The 22,549-nt window shown below is 40.7% G+C and overlaps 1 protein-coding gene across 1 annotated transcript in view; it reads right to left on the reverse strand.

The window, feature by feature from the left end:
- Positions 1–22,549, reverse strand: part of HPSE (heparanase) — a 729,461-nt gene that overhangs the window by 404,380 nt on the left and 302,532 nt on the right. Inside the window, exon 4 of the mRNA XM_044059588.1 lies at positions 4,364–4,537. Within this exon, the coding sequence (XP_043915523.1) occupies positions 4,364–4,537 (174 nt within the window). The remainder of the gene's footprint in view (positions 1–4,363; positions 4,538–22,549) is intronic.

Consider the following 22,549-nt stretch of genomic DNA (forward strand, 5'->3'; position numbering starts at 1 on the left):
CAAAGTCAGACAGGGAGAAGATAAAGACAGAAGTGGCTAAAATAACAGAATAAAACACAGGAACAGGTGGACTTTCAACAATGGTCCTCAAGATTATGGACATTGTGTAAGGGAGGAATCCCTGACAAAAAAATTCAACAGTTCACTGGCTAGTGCAGAAACTGTATGACGACTAAAGAGCATCAAGACTGATAGCTTGTACAAAGCAGGGGGCAAAAGTAATATGGAGAATTGTAGAAAAAGAACACAGCTCTGGATAAAGTGCCTCTAACAAGCAAAGCAAGGAATCCCAATCAATAAGACTTCAGAGGCACACCACGACTATCGGATCCGACCGTATATCAAAACGTTTATTACACAAAAAACAAAATACAGAGGCCTCTGTATTTTGTTTTTTGTGTTAATAAACGTTTTGATATACGATTGGCTCTGATAGTCGTGGTGTGCCTCTGAAGTCTTATTGATTAATATGGAGAATTGCAAGACCTGTTACTCCAGCACAGTCTGCAAGAGTAGAATGGAATGCCATGCAAAGAATACTGACAGGAAGGCTGGGTGTTTTTCTAGAGCACAATTACTTCTAGGACACCAAACAACATGGGTCAATGGTCAGAAGGACCTGCTAGGCAAATATGTTCTAGTTTTAAAAATGAGATACAGAAACAATTGACAGGGAAGTGCTAATAGATGAAGTCTACTCAGAATTCATTAATGTTTTTGACTCAGTCCTGCATAGTTGACTGCTACACAAACTATAGTGGTTATGGGTTGGACTTGTGGAGGAAGTGAAATGCCGCATGGCTGATGGGTAGGACACAAACGGCTGAGGTCAAAGGGACAATGTAGGGTATAATGAAAGTGAAAAATGGATTTCTACATCGACTAATCCTTAGTCAAGTATGTATGTGTCTTTCGGTTTTTCCCAGTTAGGGGTCGCCACAGCGGATCTCCGGTCCGCAAATGATTGGCAGTTGATTTTTACGTGCCGAGTTGTCAGCCTTGACGCACAACCTTCAACGAAGGTATGCCCATTCACGCATGTCTCCACGCAGAAGACGCTTTACCTGAGAATCGAACCGGACAGCGTCTTACTGTGAGGCGACAACGCTACCGCAGCACCACCACCGCGGATGACTAATCCTTAGTCAAGTACTTATCGCTTATTTCTTCTTATCGCTTATTTCTTTCAGACACATTTGAGGATCACTCTCTTTGCTGCTAACACAAAAATAGGTGCAGCAATGGAAGACGGGGATGTGGGGGTCATAAGATTTGGAAAAGTTGTTCAAGTGGGTAGAAAGGTAGTAGTTGAATTTTGCTGAAGACCAGTGCAACATGCCACACTAGAGCTGCAACAAACCTGGTCTGAAGCATTAGCTAGGATAAGGAAGTAGCCATGCATACTGATCTCTCAGAAGTACTATGGCTTATATAATCCAGAACATCTGCAACTGTATAAACTGCTCTCTACAACATACATCTATAACATACTCACATGCCTAAAGAAAGGACGATTCCTGCAGAAATGGCCTTTTTATGGTCATACATTTGAAAATATGTACATTTCTCAAACACACAGGGGATAATATTTTCAGAAAGCTATATATTTTTTAAAGATATACTTTTTTAAATATAAGATGGGTGGTGGGAGCATCAGCATGATTTGAGTACAAAACCAGTCCTGAGCCAAGGATATACACCTGATGGCAAAGGATTTGTGGGTGTTGATTATATCTGGACTGACCACAAGTTCTGCTGGCATAGAAGGTTAAAGTCCTGAGTACAACCCAGGTGACCTGGGTTTAACTGGACGTTTGAGCATTTGCTTGAGCTGCCACTAAGAAAAAGAGCTGGACAGTGTGCTGGGGGTTTCGCTGATGAAAAACTGCAATAAATCATGGCTATTATAGAAATTGCCTGAGGACTGAAGGGGAAGGAAAGGGTCATTCCAAGCAGAGCCCGAAATTAGTCTATGTGGATCAGTAGTCTTCTCTCATTAACAAATACATAAAAAAAAAATTAGAAATCAATTTCAACAACTATGAATGATGCAGGGCATTAGAACTGCATAAAAGATCAAGCTATGATAGATATACATTTTTCAATAAAGACTTCCTAGATGTACCATTTGTGAAGAATAAAAAAAATACAAAACCTTTGCCAGTCCACGTACATTGATCAGTATATGTGACAGTCGTGTTATCACACAGTGATCAGATTTTTAAACTACTACAGTATCATGCTTGAGTTCAGACAATAATACGTTGCAGTGGTGTCCATTCATGTGTTCGGTGGCGATATGTTGTGGAAAATGTGTAGTACTCCTGTATACTGTTTTTTGCTGGCAAGAAAGTGTATGAAAAAGATGGTCTGAATTGGGTTTTATGATAAGTTCATACATTATGCCAACAGTTTTACAGTGAAGAAGGTAAAAAGTAAAACTACAGTGTAAATACTTTTATTATGAAAAAGCAACATTTGCTGCAAAAGAGGGGATGTCACATCTCCCTAAGTTCAGTGACCTCTCAGTTGATTAAACTATTTAGAGACTGGTGCTCCTTGCATGGAGAGCGTGTTTTGACTTTGTTCCTGCAAGAATTACTGCTACTACATAGTTTCAGAGGAGCTGAGACATGTTCAATGACAAAGTCATATAATGGCGTGGTGTTAGAACTGGCATTTTAGACAATAGTGCCTTGCTAATTTATCTGTTGGCCAGGTTGCCATTTTATTGAAACAGATTCAAAGAACACAGCAGCTCACACTTTCAGTTGTGCACAAAAAAGGAAAATCAGGAATGTAAGCAATACATATGCAAGAGGATGGTGTCCTGCAACATCTCGACTATAACCAGCATGGAAAGAGAATCAACAAAGTATAGCTCATCGAGGGACATGCTCACATTACAGCCTGTTTCAAAACTCTATAGGTGCTAACAAGTGCTTCCAGCCAGCTGGCGTGAAATCTACAAGTTCTATGTATACAACAAGCGTGTTCTTCATTCTACAGTCATGGCTACAGATCTACCTGTCATAAGTAGCTATGAATGGCACGGCCTAATTAATAACCTTATTACTTGGCTGTCATTATGGATAACAAATTCTCACATTTGAGATGTTCCAAAGAAGACAGAACAGCTAACAAGGATTTGCTGCAAAAATAAATCTTTAAGGGCAATTCCTTTCTTGAGATCTGTGCCCTTGTCTTGCCAATAATTAGCTTCCTCTCACATAAATTTCTACATCCAGGCTGTTTTTTAACTAGTGCTGATAGAAACAGCTATGAGAAACAGAGATGATGCAGCTGTACTACTAAACAATCAGTGGCACCAGCACAGACAGCCTCATTGTACCCTTCCAGGAACCAGTCAATGGAATTATAACTCTTAATTGGTCTGTTGTTGAGGGTACACGACTAACATTAAGAAGAAATTTGCCTGTTGCGGTATGGTTTTACATAAATCAGTAAATGTCCTGATCTTATAAACACATGTGAGAACCAGCAATGAAATGTATGGCAGTACAATGCAAAGTTAACTTCACTGTATAGACCAGAGCTTGATTCAACCAAGTCTCCGCTTCTACACTGTCTAGTCACATAACCAGACAGTGCTCCTGGGCTCCACTTGTTAAAACACATTTGTGTGTGGTGGGTTTACTCATTTAATAAATTAAATATACAAACAATATAGCCCACTCAGCTTTTCTGTTGAAGAGCCCAACTCAGCACTCATTTGAAACTACCCTTCCCAGATGCTGCTTAATGTTCTCAACCATCTCACAGTAAATATAAAAGGAAGATACTTTTTTAACAGTCTGACTCCACTAATAATCTGCTTCAAGAATGTCATTTACAGTTAGCAACAAACAAAATTAACATTTCTTCTAAGATTCATCTGTCTCCGCAGTTGTGAAGTCTGGCTTGTTAAGACCACAAACCTACCCCACTTACAAAACTTTTACAGGCAAGAGCATTAACTGGAATGAAATTCATATATTACCATCCTAGCCCAATACCACTGTCATGGCTCCATGGTCAGGTTCTCTTTTAAGCAGAAATGTTGGCTGAAGAAACAGCCCTCAGTGCCTCACCTTCATCCTTTTTATATCTAATCCTCTCTTCACTGAATTCTACACCCCTCATTTTACGTTTTTAAACATTCTGTAATAAAACAGAAGTTTATCCTCTCTTTCTCTCTTCATAATTTCTTGTTACAGATACAAATGTAAACATTTCAGTTTCAGTAAAGTAGTCACCCCTAGTTATTTCAAAAATGGATGCAGCAAGAAAGATTATGGAAATTTACTGTTGTCATGTTACAAATATTACACAGCTGGACAGACTACAGAAAAAAAATACCTACCATTGCCAAGTTCCCATGACATGCTATATTGTTTGGAGGCACAGTAATTCAGAAGTTCTTCTGCATTTGAACTGTTCCATGTTAAGTCGGTTTTACGAAGCAAGGCATTTAGTCCAAATATTAGATGGAATCCAGAGCAATTAGCAAAGTCATACAGTGCATCCAGTGTGCGTCCTGCAATAATCAATGTGTATTGTAAACAAATTTTGCAAAGTTATTAATTTACGCTTGTAAACATTTCTCAAAGATGTATACAGTACAACCTCTTTACAGTGTTATAGCTCTTTGGCAGTTCCTGTGAAATTATTAAAAACACTGCTAAATAACAAATGTAGCCTACAGAGAAACTTCCATAAAGTTTAAGTCTCATAAACTAAGTCTGAGTTAGGCAGTTTTCCAGATGGTTCAGTGGTGCAAAGGGGTGGATCCCTGACTACAGTCTCAGCAACCTGAGTTTCCACAGCAGGCCTAGGGTGTTGGAGAATTTCCAAGGAGGGAGAGAAGAGAGCATTCAATACCAGCTCGTTTGTACTAGAGGAGTGATGTAGTCATGTCCTGCTGATTGAACATCACCTGTCAGATGACTGAGTGATGGTCTGAACAGCACAAGCACATGCAGTCAGCAAGCACCGTAGCCTACCAAACAGTGCTGAGCACTGTAACCTGCCAAACAGTACTCAACACCCTAGCCAGTGAAAAGTTTGTAGAAACATGCACCCATATGCTGGTAATATAGGCCCTGCCTTGGTAGTATGCTTGTAGGCTACCAGAGGGTGAGGAGAAAGGTGCAAATCCTCCAACGAACACAAAGAAAGAAGGTGCACCACAGAACTTCTTGTATCCCTGTTGGCTGGTCGATAGACTCATCTCTACCATTACACAACAACCCCCACTCTCAAGGGCAACTCTAGTCTGTAGTTTACAGATCAACAGTGGCACACAGTAACTGCAGATGGATTAGGAAAAGCTTACTGAAAAGACCTAATGACGACAACATTCCAGAAAACTATAGAAATAAATCATTGAGTTTTTTAACTGTGCTTTGTGGCAATATACAAAATAAAGTGTATACAATTATCATACATCTCTGCTGCCTCACCAATAATGTTTCAGCATGAATAACCAAAACTACCATGACAGGAAGAACACAAAATACTAGACTTGCTCAGATGAAGAGAGATCTCAGTCAGGACTTGTTCTTCAAAGACCAAGCTATCCAAGCAGAGACATGAATCAGCAATATAGAGAAAAAAAGCAATACTCGTAATCATATTATGATCTATTTTATAATTAAAACATACCTTTTTTTGTGGAAAGTGACTTGTACAATAGGAGAAAGTGACTTACAAAAGTGTTAATCCATCCTCAGTATCCATCCTGGGTGGGGGAGTACAATCACATACATCTCATGGTTGATCTCTGGCAGAGGCTTGGGACTCACAGTGGGACAATGCCAGTAGGGAGGTGGTGACATACCAGCCGTCCCATGCCTACATGTTATGGGTGTGTTCAAGGGCTTGGGAATTTAGGGCATATAAAAAAATCATCTTTGGCTGCAATATGATAATGCATTAGGGTACCTCAGTCTTTTCATAGGCCCAGAACATGCGTCAGAGAAAGTCCGCGGAGGTTTGTTGGGTCTGACAAGTTCCAGTTAATGAGGAAAAGCTCCCTGTAGTAGTTGATGGTCAGCTCTTGCGGGGGGGGCACAAAAAAGGATGTTATTCACACCAGAAAATCATTTCATGCTGGTGTATTATACAATTTATCTTCACTCCAAGTTGGTAAAATTGCCTAATGTAATTTACTGTATCATCATTAGATTAGTAACTGTGGAATTTTTGACAGGGATCGACACACATGATCATTTAATATAATTATGGAACAAATGAAAATAAGACAGAAGGCAGAACTCAACTGTGTCCGCTCATAGGTTCATAGGTTCATACTAGGCTATCTGCCCAAGGGCATTTATAAGCCTAGCCCATAGTTATGTGGCTTTCGCCACCCCTTTAGTTTGAAGAAAACTATGCCTATTATTTTGCTGTGCCTCTGTCAAGCAGTGACACTGAAGTAATCCCTGGGGTATATCTGTGATCTCCCATCCATTGGTCAAGATTCCTCTTGAACAAGGCCAGCGAGGAGCTCTGCCTCACATGTACCGGGATTTTGTTCCACAGCATAGGGAGTCTCTGGGTGATGAATCTGTCCCTCCAGCACGTTCTATTAATAACCGTGTCAAGGTTTAATTCTCCCGCCCTTGTAGTTCTGAGGAATCTAGATTTTTTGAGGTGAAGCATATTCATCAAATCTGGGTTTGACATGGCCTTATATGTCAGGCACAGGTCACCTCTGAGCAAGCGGTATGCGACTGAAAAGAGCTGGAGTTCTTTCAGTCTGGCAGCATAAGACATATTTTTGAGACCCTTTATCCTTTTGGTGAGGAACTTTTGGGGCCTTTCCAGCTGCTGCAGGTGTCGGGTCAGATACATACCGAATGGGGCATTGTACTCAATCATAGGTCTAATGAGTGATGAGTACAGGGGGACGATGACCTCCCTAGATCTAGATGTGAATCCCTTCATGATCAGGTGGGCAATGTAGAAGGTTTTCCTAACTACTTTGGCAACATGAGTGTCAAACGAAAGGTTACTGTCAACCTGAGTCCCCAGATCCCTGATGACTTCTTCTGTGCTCAGTGGATTGCCACCTATATGGTAGCTAGGGGTAACCTTGTTTTTCCCGAATGGTATGACTATGCATTTCTTGGTGTTTAACTTTAGGCCATGGCTCTGGCACCAGTTATCCGTTTCTGTGAGGCCCTTCTGAAGGATATCTGTGTCGGATGTGTTTTCGACTATGGCGCCCAGTTTGCAGTCATCTGCAAACTTTGTCAGCCATAACCCTCCTGTGTTTGTTTGTACTTCAGAAAAGTAGATGCCGAACAAGAGTGGTCCCAGGACTGAGCCCTGTGGGACACCACTTGTGACAGGCTTTGAGTCTGACATGGCGCCAGCAACTCTGACCCTGTGGGTTCTGTCACTTAGCCAGTTTGCAACCCATCTTGTGATGTATGGGTTAACATTTAAGCTGATGAGTTTTTCGATGATACCTGAGTGGGGTATTGTGTCGAAGGCCTTTGCCAGGTCGAGGTAGGCTGTATGGACTGCCTTGCCCTCATCAATGGCCTTGGTGACTGTTTCGAAAAAGTCAACCAAGTTTAAGAGGCATGATCTGCCTTTGACAAAGCCAAACTGGGATGGATCCAAAGTCTGCAAGTTCCCTATGTCTTTATTTATGAGTTCCATTATGATCCTCTCCATGGCTTTGCAGATAAGGCTTGTCAAGCTAATGGGACGGTAATTTCCAGGGTCGGTGGAGGCACCGCCCTTATGAAGTGGGACCACAGTCACTGTGCGCCACTCCTTGGGTACGTATCCTGAGGTGAGGCTAAGATTAAACAGCTGTCCTAACTGCGGGTTTAATTCCTCATTGAGTTCGTGGAGCACACAGCCGGGGACACCATCCGGTCCCATGGATGCTGTGTTTTTGCCTTGGAGAGAGCAGTTCTCACCTGGGCGTTAGAGATGTTTGCGGCGGGCCTACAATCCTCCGGTCTAGATATCTCTCCTTTGGGGAAGGGAGAAGTTTGCACTGAACCTGTCAGCCAGTATGTTGGCAATGTGTGTAGGTTCAGTAATCTTCACATCATTTTGAACTAATTCTGAGCATATCTGGGAGTTTCCTCCTAGGTTTCTAACATAGCTAAAGAAGGCTTTATGATTGTCTTTTGAGTCCTTGGCGATTTTTCTCTCAAAATTTGCCTTGGATGATTTTATGAGAGCTCTTAGTTTTTTACTTATAATGATCAAAGGTGTCTTACCTTTCAAGGATTTTGCTCTATCTTGTAGTAGCTTCCTCCTTTTGTTGTAGAGCTTGTTTATGGCTGGGGTCCACCAGACTGGACGCTTGCCTTTGGTACAAAGAGTCTTAGTTTTGTTTGGGATTGCCTGATCTATGCAGTCCTGTAGGTGCTGGTAGAAGGCATTTGTAAGTGATTCAGCGGTTTGAGTAATGTTTACCACTGGCTCAGGGGCCTTAAAGGAGACCACACTAGTTTTTAGAAGTGTGAAGTCGGCTTTTGAGAAGTTTTTCACTGTGGTCTTTTTTATTTCAGGTGCCGGCGGGATGAGGACCTCCAGCGAGATTAGTTTATGATCTGATCTCACCAGTGAGGGGTATACTTCCGGTGTTGAACATTCTGATCCCATGTTCGTGATGATGAGATCAAGTATGTTTTCTCCTCTTGTGGGGATGGTGACTAGTTGTTCCATGGCATTTGAGTTTATGAACTCCAGGAACCTTTGGGCTAGAGTGTTTGGGCTTGAATAGTGTTCCCAGTCTATATTAGGGTAGTTGAAATCACCTAGTATGATGGTATTTGGAGATACATTTATCCCCTCCAGTGTTTTCAGGAAGGCCATGTGAGGTTCCTGAGTTTGAGAGGGTGGCCTGTAACATGCTACAAATTGCAGAGCAGTCTTGCCTATGGTTAATTGCACCTGGATGGTCTCCGATGCATCGTGCGTTGCCACCAACCTTGAGGTGTGTGTGTCCTTTATGAATATGGACACCCCCCCTCCTTTCTTGGTGTTGTCCGGATTTTGGGGGCCGGAACACATGATATGAGGTGAAACCTGATAGTGCTGGGGTGCTCTCAGGAGCCTTGAACCAGGTTTCAGTCACAGCACAGACATCGATGTTCTCCATACTGAGAAGGGCCTCGAGTGCGTGCATCTTGAGGTTGAGACTTCTGGCATTGAGCAGCATTACCCTTAGTTTTTTTCCTTTTTTGTGTTTTAGGGTGGTAGGTTTAGAATTTGAGCCTTGCCTAAAAAAGGCACTATGGGGGTGGCAAGAGCCTTTGCCAATATCCGGAAGCCCAGGGGTGACAGGTGCAAGCCCAAAAACATGACAATTGTGGTTTTAGAATGTCTACACAAAGAAAATGGCAAGAAAGTTGTACAGCTTTACTGTATAATATGAAATGGTCCTTTCAACCTACTTTACTGATATTATAATCTTTACATGCCGACTTATTTGATGTTGTTAAGTTTTTATGTCAATTAAAAATCCCCTGCCTTTTCTGAAAAGTGTCACAGAACCATTAGCATACATCTAAATTGCCATCAATTCAAGCAGATGTGACCACTATTTAATCTATCATGTCTGAAACAGCACCTCAGGAGTGTAGCATCCCTTATGCTTTAGTGCAGTGTCAGCATTTGAATATGAATGCATGCATGGTATCAACAAAGAATCCACAGCCTTCTGATATTTCTGGCATCAAAGAAAGTATATTAAATGCTATGCCATTTGGTAGCTTTACACATACAGAAGCCATTAGACTGTTCTAGTATTTCTCTGCTAGTTTGGGTCAGTACTTGGGTTGTGTAATGACTTCTGTGCTTCTTTATGGGAAGATGACACACAAGAATAAAGTTCTGTTAGACAACAAATGTTGTGTAGCATTGATAATAATGTACTATGTGTTGCTGTTAATCTTACTTGTTTGAAAAATGTACTGGTTACGATATTGTTTAGGCAAAGAATGAAATATTCCTGCTATCCAGTCAGTACACAGAAAATTAAAGACACATTTTACAAGCCAGCAATGTCCTGCAAGACTGTTTATTTTAGTTCATTTATTTATCTTTTTGATAACCGGGAAGTTCGACTGAGGCAATGGCACATTTTCAGCAAAGGCCCAAGATGAAAAGCTCCACAACAGATTCAAAAACATTTAAACAGTAGTTGCGTAATTCTATATAAGGTGAGAAAGCCCTGCAACAGATTAAATATTTTACAATGAGTTTGAGAGGAAGTCTCCACAAAAACATACATTAAAATAATTTTATTTATTTATTTTATTTTACATTTGTTAACCGGGAAAGTCCATCTGGACATGTGCCCTTTTTCAGAAAAGCTCCAAAATGCAATACAAATGTGATACATAGTTTACATTGTAGATATTACAGACAGATACAACATTTAAAAAAAAGACAGCAATACATAACATTTCAAGTACATAAAAACAGATTAGCTACATTTCAAAAATAATTTTAGTTTTCTAGTCATAGGTAGTCATACAGAAGATTGAGTAAGTAATTTTGTAAGACTAGTTTCAATAGATATGATTCATACATCCTGAGGCATAGAACTAATGTTCATTTACACAAAGTTTTCTGTTAAGGAAGTGTAGGTGAGGTGAAACAGGCGTAGTAGATCAAGAGTTTTGATGTACTCAGAAGAGTTGAAGGCAGCAGAGTTGAGAGATGAGATAGGTAAGTAGGTCGCTAAGTATTTTACAGTAGCTGATAATTATATACGTAATAATGTCCTACAGGGTGTGTGTTAACCGCCCAGGGGTGTTATGAGGCTCAACGCCACAGGCGGAGGACCTGTACACCCATGTACACATTAACACACACCATGGAGGGCACTGTTGCACTTAGAGAATGGGCTGTCAAATTGTTGTGTTTTACTTACTTTTTTTAAGTACTACATTATGTTTATATATATTTTTGATGAAAAATAGTTCCTCTGGCTAATGTTTCAAAGTTTCTGTAGTATATGTTAATGGTGTTGGAGGAAGCATTTTACATCAAATATACATAATACAGTCAAACCAAAACTAAACAAACTGTAAAAACGGACGTCAGGCGAAGAGCCACCAAACTGGAAAAATAAGTATTTATTTGAACACTAAGTTGTATTAAAACAATGAAAAAGTTTCTCTATAATCCACAAGTAATCCACAAGTAAGCTCTTTTGTTTAATATGCATTAAACTTCCTCAGACAACGTATCAAGTGACATCACTTCCTTTTATACTAAACCTCATTCATAAAAAAGGAAACACGTGACTCTACTAGATTTTAAGCATGCCTCTGCATCTACGATTAAAATAAAACAAATCTAATCTAAACAGCGGCCAAAGAGCATCAAAACACATAATTTTCATGTATTACATGTTATGAGCATAAAAAAAGTCAAACAAATGCTTATGCGTATATACCTATTACAATGTTAATGTGTGTGTGCTTAATAAAATACTATGCTAAAGAATTTTATTATATTTTGTTTTATAAATACATAAATATATTTTTTTAAAATATGTATTATAAATATGTTTTATAAAAATCCCCAAATACATGTCATATTCAACAGCTTATGAATTTTTGCGCTCATATCTATATATAATATAGCAATAAAAATATATTGTTATATATAATCAATTATATATTATATCAGCTTCATAATGGACTTGTATATTAATTTATAACATTTAAAAGACATGAATAAAATTGATGTTAAAATTAATTGCAAAAATGATCTACTTATGAATATTAAAAATAAATAAAGTATTACAATATCGCAATCTATTATTTTATTTCTATTTAATGCCTTTAGTTTTAAAATAGGAGCTATTAAACTATGTTCATTTATACCTGGTCATGTATCGGCCTGTGTTCTAATCTGTCATTGTATTCTTTATGTTCTAAAAATAAGCCCCAATGTCTTTTATCTTCTACTTCTACATGATCTATTGCTATAAAAGAAAGTTGATGGTCTCTATATTCATTAATGTGTTTTGCTAGCGCATTATTACATTTGTTTCTCTTAATAGCATATTCATGCTCATACATTCTTTGTGCTAGAGCTCTCTCTGTTTTTTCTATGTAGAATATGGGGCAGGAATTGCACATGGCTAGATATACTACTGCTTTAGATTTGCAATTGTATTTTCCATTCAAATAGTATTTCTTTTTCCTGAGATGGAAGAAGTCTCCCACTCTAACTTTAAAACACCAATTACAGGCTCCACATTTACTCATTCCTTTAATTTTGTTACTTTTTAAGTGGATTCCTGTTTTTAATATGTCCTTGAAACTTTTCCCTTTTCTATAAATAATCTTTGGTATTTCTCCTATATGTTTTTTACATTGTGGGTCCTCCATAAGTATTGCCCAATTATTGATAATTATTTCTCTAATTATATGATGTTCTTGAGAAAAAGTAATTACTAAAGCTTTTGAAAATTCATTCTTTCCATCATTATTAGTAGTTTCATTTATTATTATGTTATCCTGGCTATTTGTTCTGATATTTGATACATTACTGACATCACCTATTTCATTTCGCTTTTGTAAAATGGGCCTGAAGTGTCCGCTTAATCTTTTTTTAGTAACTTCAAGTATTAAAACATCAACTAATGCCACTGGATAGTTCCTATTAATGAACAAATCATGCAAGAAATCGCATTCTATTTCGAATTGTTCAAAATTGGTCACCATCTGAGCAGCTCTATCTAATTGCCCCTTTATTACGGACCTTTTCTGATGTTCTGGATGGCAACTATTGTAATGTAGAAAACTATTACAACAGGATTCTTTTCTATGAATGACTGCAGTATATGCTCCATTTTCAGTATCTTTCATGAGATGTACATCTAAATAATTAATACTATAATTATTAATATTCCATGTAAATGTTAAAAAATTACTTGTTTCAAAAATTTATTCAAAAAATCTACTGTACCAGTCCAAATGATGCTGATATCATCCTGAAACTGGTGATAAGATTTGATAAACGTATTATATTCGCTATTAAAAACATAATTTTTCTCCCAGAATGCCCTAACTAAATTTGCATATGCGCCCCCGCATGGTGACCCCATAGCAATGCCCTTTTTCTGCAAGAAATATTGTTATTAAATGTTAAGAAATTATTACTTAAAACTATTTCTAATAATTCCATTATAAGATTAGTTAATTCATGATTAACATGATGTTGAAAAAGAAGTTATGTACCTACCATAACGTTCCATGTTAGTTGTCTTCTTCTCGCCTTCTTTCTTGCTGGTTGGGCTCGGAGCCGATCCTCGGCTCTGACTCGGCCATCTTCAAAAGCTCGAGAGCTGCTTACTGGCTCGAGGCCCCCCCCCTATATCCCATGATGCCTGACGCTAGATACCCAGATCTCGTTTGGTAAGTCTAACTGCAGACATAACAATAAAGGAATCCTATCCTAGAATGCCAAAATTCTACTGGAGAGACTACTAGTCAGAAAGTAATAGCCAGAGAAGACTCAGCCAGTGAAGAATCAAGAAGAACTCTTCTAGGTCCACTAGGATAGGGGGGTGGAGGGTGGGATGCAAGAAAGAAGACGAGAAGAAGACAACTAACATGGAACATTATGGTAGGTACATAACTTCTTTATGTTAAGTTGTCTATCTCACCTTCATTCTTGCTGGTTGGGACAGCGTCCCTAGCACCTAAAATCCTGGGTGGCTCATCGGAAAAGACTCTTCAGCACAGTGGAACCAAAATCAGCTCTGCTCCTGGAAGCCAAATCCAACTTGTAATGTGCAATGAATGTATGCGGGTTGGCCCATGTAGCTGCAGCACAAATAGATTCAATGGGCAACCTAGCCTGAAAGGCCACTGAAGTAGCTAAAGCTCTGGTGGAATGACCTTTCGGTTTAACTGGCAATTCTTTATTCCTCAGTTGATATATGAATGTGATGACAGAAGTCAACCACCTGGATAAAGATACTTTGGAGACCGGAAGACCTTTTTTACCTACTGCATAAGATAGGAAAAGTTGATCTGATTTTCTAATGTCTTTGGTTCTATGCAAATAAAAGCGTAGCTGCCTGTGAACATCTAACTGATGCAACTTATATTCGGCCCTGTTGGAGTGGTTAGGGAAAAACACAGGAAGGTCTATGGACTGATTCAAATTACTCTCTGAAGAGACCTTAGGAAGGAAGGACGGATTAGTCCTAAGAGCAACCCTGTCTTTGTGGAACACCAGGTATGGGGGACGGATGGAAAGAGCCTGTAGTTCCGAAACTCTTCTGGCTGAAGTAATAGCTACCAGAAAAAGGGTTTTCCAAGACAAGAATTTCAAGGAACAAGAAGCTGCAGGTTCGAAGGGGAGCAAAATTAGAGAAGCTAAAATCAAATTTAGATCCCACAGTGGTGGAGGATCTCTCACTGGGGGCCTGAGCAGAGTGGTTCCTTTGAGAAAGGCTTTGCAAATCTTATGAGACATGATATTGTTTTCCGAAAGGCCAATGTGAAAATTTGAAATTGCAGCTAACTGAACCCCAGTTGTAGCGGAAGCGGACCCAGCATGGAAGAGTTCCACAAGGAATTCCAAAATGTTGTGTATAGGGGCTGAAAAAGGGTCTATACTTTTAGCCTCTGCCCAGGAAGAAAAACATTTCCACTTACTGGCATAAGTCTTTCTAGTGGTAGACTTATGCGATGACAAGATGATTTCACACACCGAGTGGGAGATGTTCGGAAGCCTGGCTAAGGTCAGAAGTGGAGCAACCAAGCAGTGAGCTGGAGAGACTGAAGAGATTGGTGCAGCCCGCCCGACTGATGGATCAGGAGATCTGGACCTGGGTCCAGAATCCAGGGCTGATCCAAAAGGTGATGATGCAGGAACAGAAACCAAATTTGTCGAGGCCAGTAAGGGGCAATGAGGTTCATCTTGCATCCCAATGCGGTAGCTTTCTGTATTAGTTTGGGAATCAAGGGAAAAGGAGAGAAGGCATAAAGAAGTCCCTGAGGCCAATCGTGAACTAGAGCGTCTCTGGGGAAGTGTCCGGGAAGAGGGAGGAGAGAAAAAAAATGATTGCACTTGCTGTTGAAAGGGGTGGCAAAAAGGTCGCAGCAAGGTTGACCCCATTTGCGGAAGATTTTGTCCGCCACTGTCTGATTGAGAGACCACTCGTGAGGCATGAGAATTGCTCTGCTCAGCCTGTCCGCTATAACGTTGGACTTCCCAGGGATGTGCGCTGCTATCAGAAACCGTTGGGAAGAGATCGCCCACTGCCAGAGTCTGAGTGCTTCTCGACATAGGGGGTAGGACCTGGTTCCGCTCTACTTGTTGATGTACCACACTACCGACATATTGTCTGTCTGAATTGCAATGGTCCCGGTGGGAAGAGAGTCCTGAAGAGCTTGCAACGCCAAAAGCACGGCCCTCATCTCCAAGACATTGAAATGCAGATGGTACTCGTGAGGCTGCCAGGTGCCTTGGACTGTTCTGCCCTGAAAATGCCCCCACCCACCCAATCAGGGAGGCATCCGTGGTCACCGTAGCCACTGGAGGAGGAAGAACAAATGTTCTGCCCTGGGGTATTGATGGGGAAACCATCCACCAAGCAAGTTGGTTTTTGCATGTCTGTGTGATCATTATCATGTAAGACATTGGAAGTTGCTGAAAGGACCATTGGGTGAAGAGCATCCACTGAAGAATCCTCATATGAAAGCGAGCAAGGGGGACTAGTATGATAGCCGCTGCCATGAGACCTAAGGTTTTTAGGACGAATCTGGCCTGAATTTTTTTGCATCCTAATAAGACCTGCACATGTCGGCGAATGTCTAACACTCTGTCTAATGTTTGCGCCTATAAAAGTAATAGATTGACAAGGCAGCAATGCAGACTTTTTGAAATTTATTGTGATACCTAGTCTGGCGCAAGTTCGAATGGTGTATTCTCTGGCTCGCAGCAGGTGATGCCTAGTGGTAGCAGTGAGGAGCCAGTCGTCTAGATATGGAAACACCTGGAATCCTTGCCGTCTCAGGTGAGTGGTAACTACTACCAAACATTTGGTGAACACCCTGGGGGCTGTGGTGAGACCAAAGGGCAGAGCTCTGAACTGATAATGACTGGCTCCCAGCTGGAAGCGGAGGAATCTTCTGGAGTGCCTGTCCATTTTGATATGGTAGTACGCATCCTGAAGATCTATGGAGCACATCCAATTGTCCTGACCCAGAAAGGGTAAAATGGACTGAAGCATGACCATCCGGAACTTCATTCTTTGAGCAGGCCTGTTTAGTCTGCTGAGATCCAGAATGGGCCTCCAGTCCCCTGTCTTTTTCGGTACCAAAAAGAACCTTGAGTAAATTCCGGATCCTTGCTGGTCTGCTGGGACTGGCTGGATGGCTCTTTTTGTTAGCAGTTTTGATATTTCTTGAACTGCTTGATCCCTTAGATTGGGTGGAACATCTGGAAGGGATTTGTTTGGAATGTAGGAGGTGCAAAAGAAGGGGATTCTGTAGCCTTCGGATATGATAGACAGTACCCATTTGTCTTTTGTTATACTTTGCCAGGCTTTTGGGTACAGCGATAATCTTCCCCCGACTGCCTCCGAAGGTGGACAGCCGGGCAACACCTCAGGGATGCTGGAAGGGCTTGTCAGAGAATGATTCTCTGTTGCCCTGATTTTGTGGACCCCCTCTGCCCCGAGGGCGGCGTCCATTGTTCCCTCCTCTGCCCCTGGAGGGAAAGTCACCACGTGTGTCAGGCACAGCTCCCTGGGGTTTCCGGAACCGCATCTTCCCACTCTTTTGACCTTTGGGATACGGTCTAGAAGGAGTGGAAAAGCAGACTCCCACAGCAGAGGGAGTCTTGCCTTCCTGCTCACACCTGGTAAGGGTATCCTTCACCTGTGGTCCAAAAAGAGTGGAACCATCAAAGGGGGGTGTTGGTGAAAGACGCCCTGAAGGGTTCCGCAAAGTTACATAACCGCATCCAAGATGCCTTCTTAAGGCCATGCCTGTGCCTGCAGCCCTACTCACACCATCGGCTGCATAAGAAATGAGCCACATGGAGGAGTTTACTACCAAATTAAGAGTCGCCAGCTGGGAGGCAACCTTAGCCTGGGCCCCCACAGCTGATGGATCTTGAAGGGTATCTCCTAGCTCTTTAATGAGATCCCTTTGAAGGCATGTAAAGTGGCACAAGTAGTTCAGCGATCACATGGCGAAGGTTGCTGAGGCAAACATCCGCTTCCCATATCTGTCCATCGTCCTAGATTCATTATTAGGGGGATGAACAGACGAAGAAGTTTCAGCCAACTCCTTTTTTGTGGCCGCTGCTACCACCATGACATCAACGGAAACACCCTTTGTCAGAAACTGCTTGTCCTGTGGTGCAGTGATAAATTTCGTGGGCCTTTGGGGGGTTGATTCCACTGTGTCTGGGGCTGACCATGCCTTTCGAGCCACCACGGACATCAGTGGATTGAAAGGCGGAGACACCCAGGAGGTGGAAAGTCGGGAACCAAACGCATCCAGGTACACCAACTCATCCTCGGAAGGGTTAAGGGTAGTCCAGTTTCCCCTCTGCCTAAGCATCTCAAGGATGTCTGAGAAGGAGACATCTTCAGAGGGGGATCTCGGGGACCCTTCCGAATCCTCTAAGTCGGTATCTGAAGTGACAGACTCGGGGGAGTCAATATGCTTCCTCTTGCATTTTCTCTTCCGAAGAGGCTCCTCTGAATGATCAGGGAAGGCCTCAGAAGAAGAAGATACACCCAATGGGGTGCCCTGGAGCACTTGTTCCCCACGCTTGGGGTCTGGAGGAGGGGCAGAGGCAGATGCAGGCACCATGGGGGGAGGAGCCGAACAGGTTGATTGTGGGGCTGACTCAGAGGCTAGCACACTCCTCATGACTTCGAAGGCGCCCCTTCCCGATAGCGGAGAGGGCCCCGGCTCTGAAGTGACCGGAATCCCACTCGGCACCGAGAGAGATGGCTCCAAAGCTGATGTAGGAGCCGAACTCACCTGCGCCGAAGCTCTGAGAGGGAGAACGGGGTTGGACAGGGGTCCGATGCCACTCGCCCCCTCAGAGCCGACAAGGGAGTCCCGGTGCCCAGATCCCTCCAAGGACGGTACCATGGAAGTGATCGGACCCGATGACGGAACCGAAAGGGTAGGTACCGGTGCCCACGGTTCCACGATCCGAACCCCAACAAGCTCCGGCTCCGAACTCAAGGGGTGAGTCGAAGGAGGAACTACTACAGAGATGTGTGGAGCCGAACCCTGATGAGGGGGGCTGGATAACATTTTACCCAGGGCCTGCGATTTTAGAAGCCTGCTCACCACTCTCTCCACATCATGGTCAGATAGTCTGGAAGACTGAGAAGAGTGGGATTGGTGACTTCTCTCCGACTGCAGCAAAGGAGACCCCGGAGCCGAGTGTATCGACTCTAGGGATGGAGATCTAGAGCGTTTTCGGCTCCCTGATGGTTCCGACACCAGAGTCGGAGCCGACTGGGAGACAGGAACTTCGGTTCTAGCCGGAACCGAAGTCGAAGCAGACGCCACACCTGATGACGGCTCCGAACTGGGAGCTGACGGCTTTGTTGGCTTGGAGGGTTTAACTGGCTGAGCCTTAGCTGGTGACCCTTCCGGTTTTAGCAAACCCCTGAGGATTAGCTTATTCCTACGCTCCTGCAGGACTCTTGGACTGAAGGTGTAGCACACAGAACAAGAGTCCTGCAGGTGTAGGGCACCCAAACAGTAGACACAAGAAGTGTGACCATCTGTCAGAGACATCTTCTGACAGCATGAGTCACACTTCTTGAATCCAGATACTTTCGTATCTTTAGACATTCCTGTGAAAGGAAAGAGAAAAACAAGCATAGGGTAGTAGGTAATCAGAAAACACCACACTCTACACAAGCTACCACACCCTAACAACACACACATGATATAGTTATATATTTAAAAGAAAATAGTAATTAAAGCTAATACGTACAACTATTTCTAATAACAATCATACACACACACTATAGCTATATGTTTCTACAAAAAACTATTATCTAAAAGTCAATTAACAAGGATTAGCCTCTAACTAAAAATGGCTACCTTGACGAAAAAGAGGGAGGGGGAGGGGGAAAAACTCTCTAATAAAAAACGAGTTTTTGAAAGGGATGGGATGGGAGTCTAAACTAGAACTAGATGACTATAACTACTATAATAACTTAACAATAAATTAGAAAAATAAGACCTGAGCCAGTAAAAGCAACCTTGTAGCAGAAGCGGCAAACAAGATCTGGGTATCTAGTGCCAGGCATCATGGGATATAGGGGGGGCTTCCAGCCAGTAAGCAGCTCTCGAGCTTTTGAAGATGGCTGAGTCAGAGCCGAGGATCGGCTCCGAGCCCAACCAGCAAGAATGAAGGCGAGATAGAAAACTTAATATTTAATAATTCATTTAACCATTCCAAACCTAAAGGCTGTGGAATAACTGTGTATAAATCACACACATCAATTGTTACTAAAATGTCTTGATTATTAAATTCCACTTCAGTCATGTGCTCTAGGAACATTCAAGAATCTTTACAAATATGTTTTTCATTCTTAATAATCTTTTTAAATTCATAATCAATGTACTTAGCACATGCTGAAGTAATGGAATCTCTTCCATCTACTAAAGGGCGCATGGGGGGGGGGGGGGGTCATGTATGCTTTTATGTATTTTAGGATTTCCAAAAAATATAGGAATTCTAGGAGATGTAATGTTAAGATAATTCAATAAATCAATATTAATATGTTTTTCAAGAAACATATCATTGATTTGTTCATATACTTTTCTGTAAGCTATATTCAATTCATTTAGGGATATTTGCTTGTATCAGTTTCAAGAATAGTATTTAACTTATGATTATATGTATCATGACTCATAATAACTGCCCCCCCACCTTTATCTGGTTTCGTAATTCTAATTTTTTCGTTTCCTAATGCTTTTAAAATTCTTTGTTAGTCATTACTTAAATTTGATGAACATTGTGTTTCTTTATTAAGTTTATCTAAACATTTCAGCTGATATTCACACATTCTCTCATATAATAAAAGCTTTGGATGTAATGGTGGGTTAAAAGTGCTACCAATATTAAATGTACTAGACTCATTATATATAGTGTCATGATACATTAATGTAAAGTTACTTTTCCTTAAAAATAATTTCATATCAATCATTGTAGTGGTGAAATCAAAAGGCCTCGAAGGAACAAAAGTATAACCTTTAGCTAACACATTTGCTACATCTTGATCAATTTCAACTTCTGAAAAATTAAAAACTTTAAAATCTCCTCCTACATTCACTGTAACATGTTCATTATTTTCATACAATATATTATTATTACAATGTTGAATGTCATTCATCAAATTTCTTTCGGTTGTATGTGCATGAACATCATTATTTATGTCCTCCATTGTTTGCCCTTTAGCCTGGCCCCTTGAAACTCCACCCCTTGACGGTTAGGGTAGGGGGTTTTATTCTACAGTCTTTCAGACCTTCTCACTTCGGGAAATTCTTGATCACATGCTGAGTCTAGTTGTTGGCCAAACTCTCTTGGTTCATTATATCTGTTTTCTTTATCCAAATTGTTATTATTATTGAAATAAGGCCTATATTTTCTTTGACTTCCAGGAGGCTTCGGATATGCCATTCCATTTGCATACTGGTTAAGGTCCCTTTCTAATTTCTTCATTTTCCCAGTTTTTAAATTTGTAATTTGTTGTTCTATACTATTGTAAATTCTTAACATTTCAAATTTAATACTGTCATAAGAAATATCGGCCCTGATTTCTTTATCTAGCTGGTTAAGATCATTCATAAGTTCCTTGATATCATGTTAGTTATATTTAATCACTAGATTCAGCATTTCTTTCCCACTTTTATCAAACAATTCTAATAATTCTGTATGAAAAGGAGAATTATTAGCCAAGCCTGTAGGGTAGCGCCAAAACCGTAACCCTTTAGGTATAATGTTATGCTTAATGCATTCTTTTAAATATGCATTCTCTAGCTGCAATTTTCTGCATTTAAGCAGTTTAAAGTCATAGTCATTTAATTTAGTGTCTAACAAATTAGTACCTTGATTTTGCCCTCCCGAGAATGCAAACGCCGATTCTAGCCATTCAGTCAACACTGGACTCTCTCTTCTTATTCCTTCATTGTTATTAGAAATATGCCCTGAACCATTTGTTCGTAAGGGTTGGTGTCCTCTGGGATCCGTTTGAGTCTGTGGACCAGGTCCAGAGGCATTATTGTAAATGGGGGGGGGGATTAAAATTACCTAGGCATGCAGGTATCATGTTGAAATTAAAATAATTACTGTTTCTTGAAGCATGCAAACTCCCATTTGCACCACTGGCTTCTGGAACGTTGAGTCTGTCATATAACCCATCTACTCAATGGGTTAATTGCATAATAAGTGCTGTTAAATTCCCAATCGACCCTTCGGTCCTATTGGTACCTTCATCCAGTTGCACGGCACCCTCGCTTTCATTTGTAGACGACATAACCAAACCAAAACTAAACAAACTGTAAAAACGGACGTCAAGCGAAGAACCACCAAATATTTCTTGCAGGAAAAGGGCATTGTGATGGGGTCACCATGCGGGGGCGCATATGCAAATTTAGTTATGGCATTCTGGGAGAAAAATTATGTTTCTAATAGCGAATATAATACGTTTATCAAATCTTATCACCAGTTTCAGGATAGCAGCATCATTTGGACTGGCACAGTAGATTTTTTGAATTAATTTTTAGCATATATTAATGAAACAACTATTTTTTTTTTAATTTACATGGAATATTAATAATTATAGTATTAATTATTTAGATGTACACCTCATGAAAGATACTGAAAATGGAGCATATACTACAGTCATTCATAGAAAAGAATCCTATTTTGATAGTTTTCTACATTACAATAGTTGCCATCCAGAACATCAGAAAAGGTCCGTAATAAAGGAGCAATTAGAGCCGCTCGGATGGTGACCAATTTTGAACAATACAAAATGGAATGCAATTTCTTGCATGATTTGTTCATTAATAGGAACTATCCAGTGGCATTAGTTGATGCTTTAATACTTGAAGTTACTAAAAAAAGATTAAGCGGACACTTCAGGCCTATTTTACAAAAGCGAAATGAAATAGGTGATGTCAGTAATGTATCAAATATCAGAATAAATAGCCAGGATAACATAATAATAAATGAAACTGCTAATAATGATGGAAAGAATGAATTTTCAAAAGCTTTAGTAATTACTTTTTCTCAAGAACATCATATAATTAGAGAAATAATTATCAATAATTGGGCAATACTTATAGAGGACCCACAATGTAAAAAACATATAGGAGAAATACCAAAGATTGTTTATAGAAAAGGGAAAAGTTTCAAGGAAATATTAAAAACAGGAATCCACTTAACAAGTAACAAAATTAAAGGAATGAGTAAATGTGGAGCCTGTAAATGGTGTTTTAAAGTTAGAGTGGGTGACTCCTTCCATCTCAGGAAAAAGAAATAC

Source organism: Protopterus annectens, chromosome 17.part0, assembly GCF_019279795.1.
Source record: "Protopterus annectens isolate FY-2018-M chromosome 17.part0, PAN1.0, whole genome shotgun sequence".
NCBI lineage: Eukaryota > Metazoa > Chordata > Ceratodontiformes > Protopteridae > Protopterus > Protopterus annectens.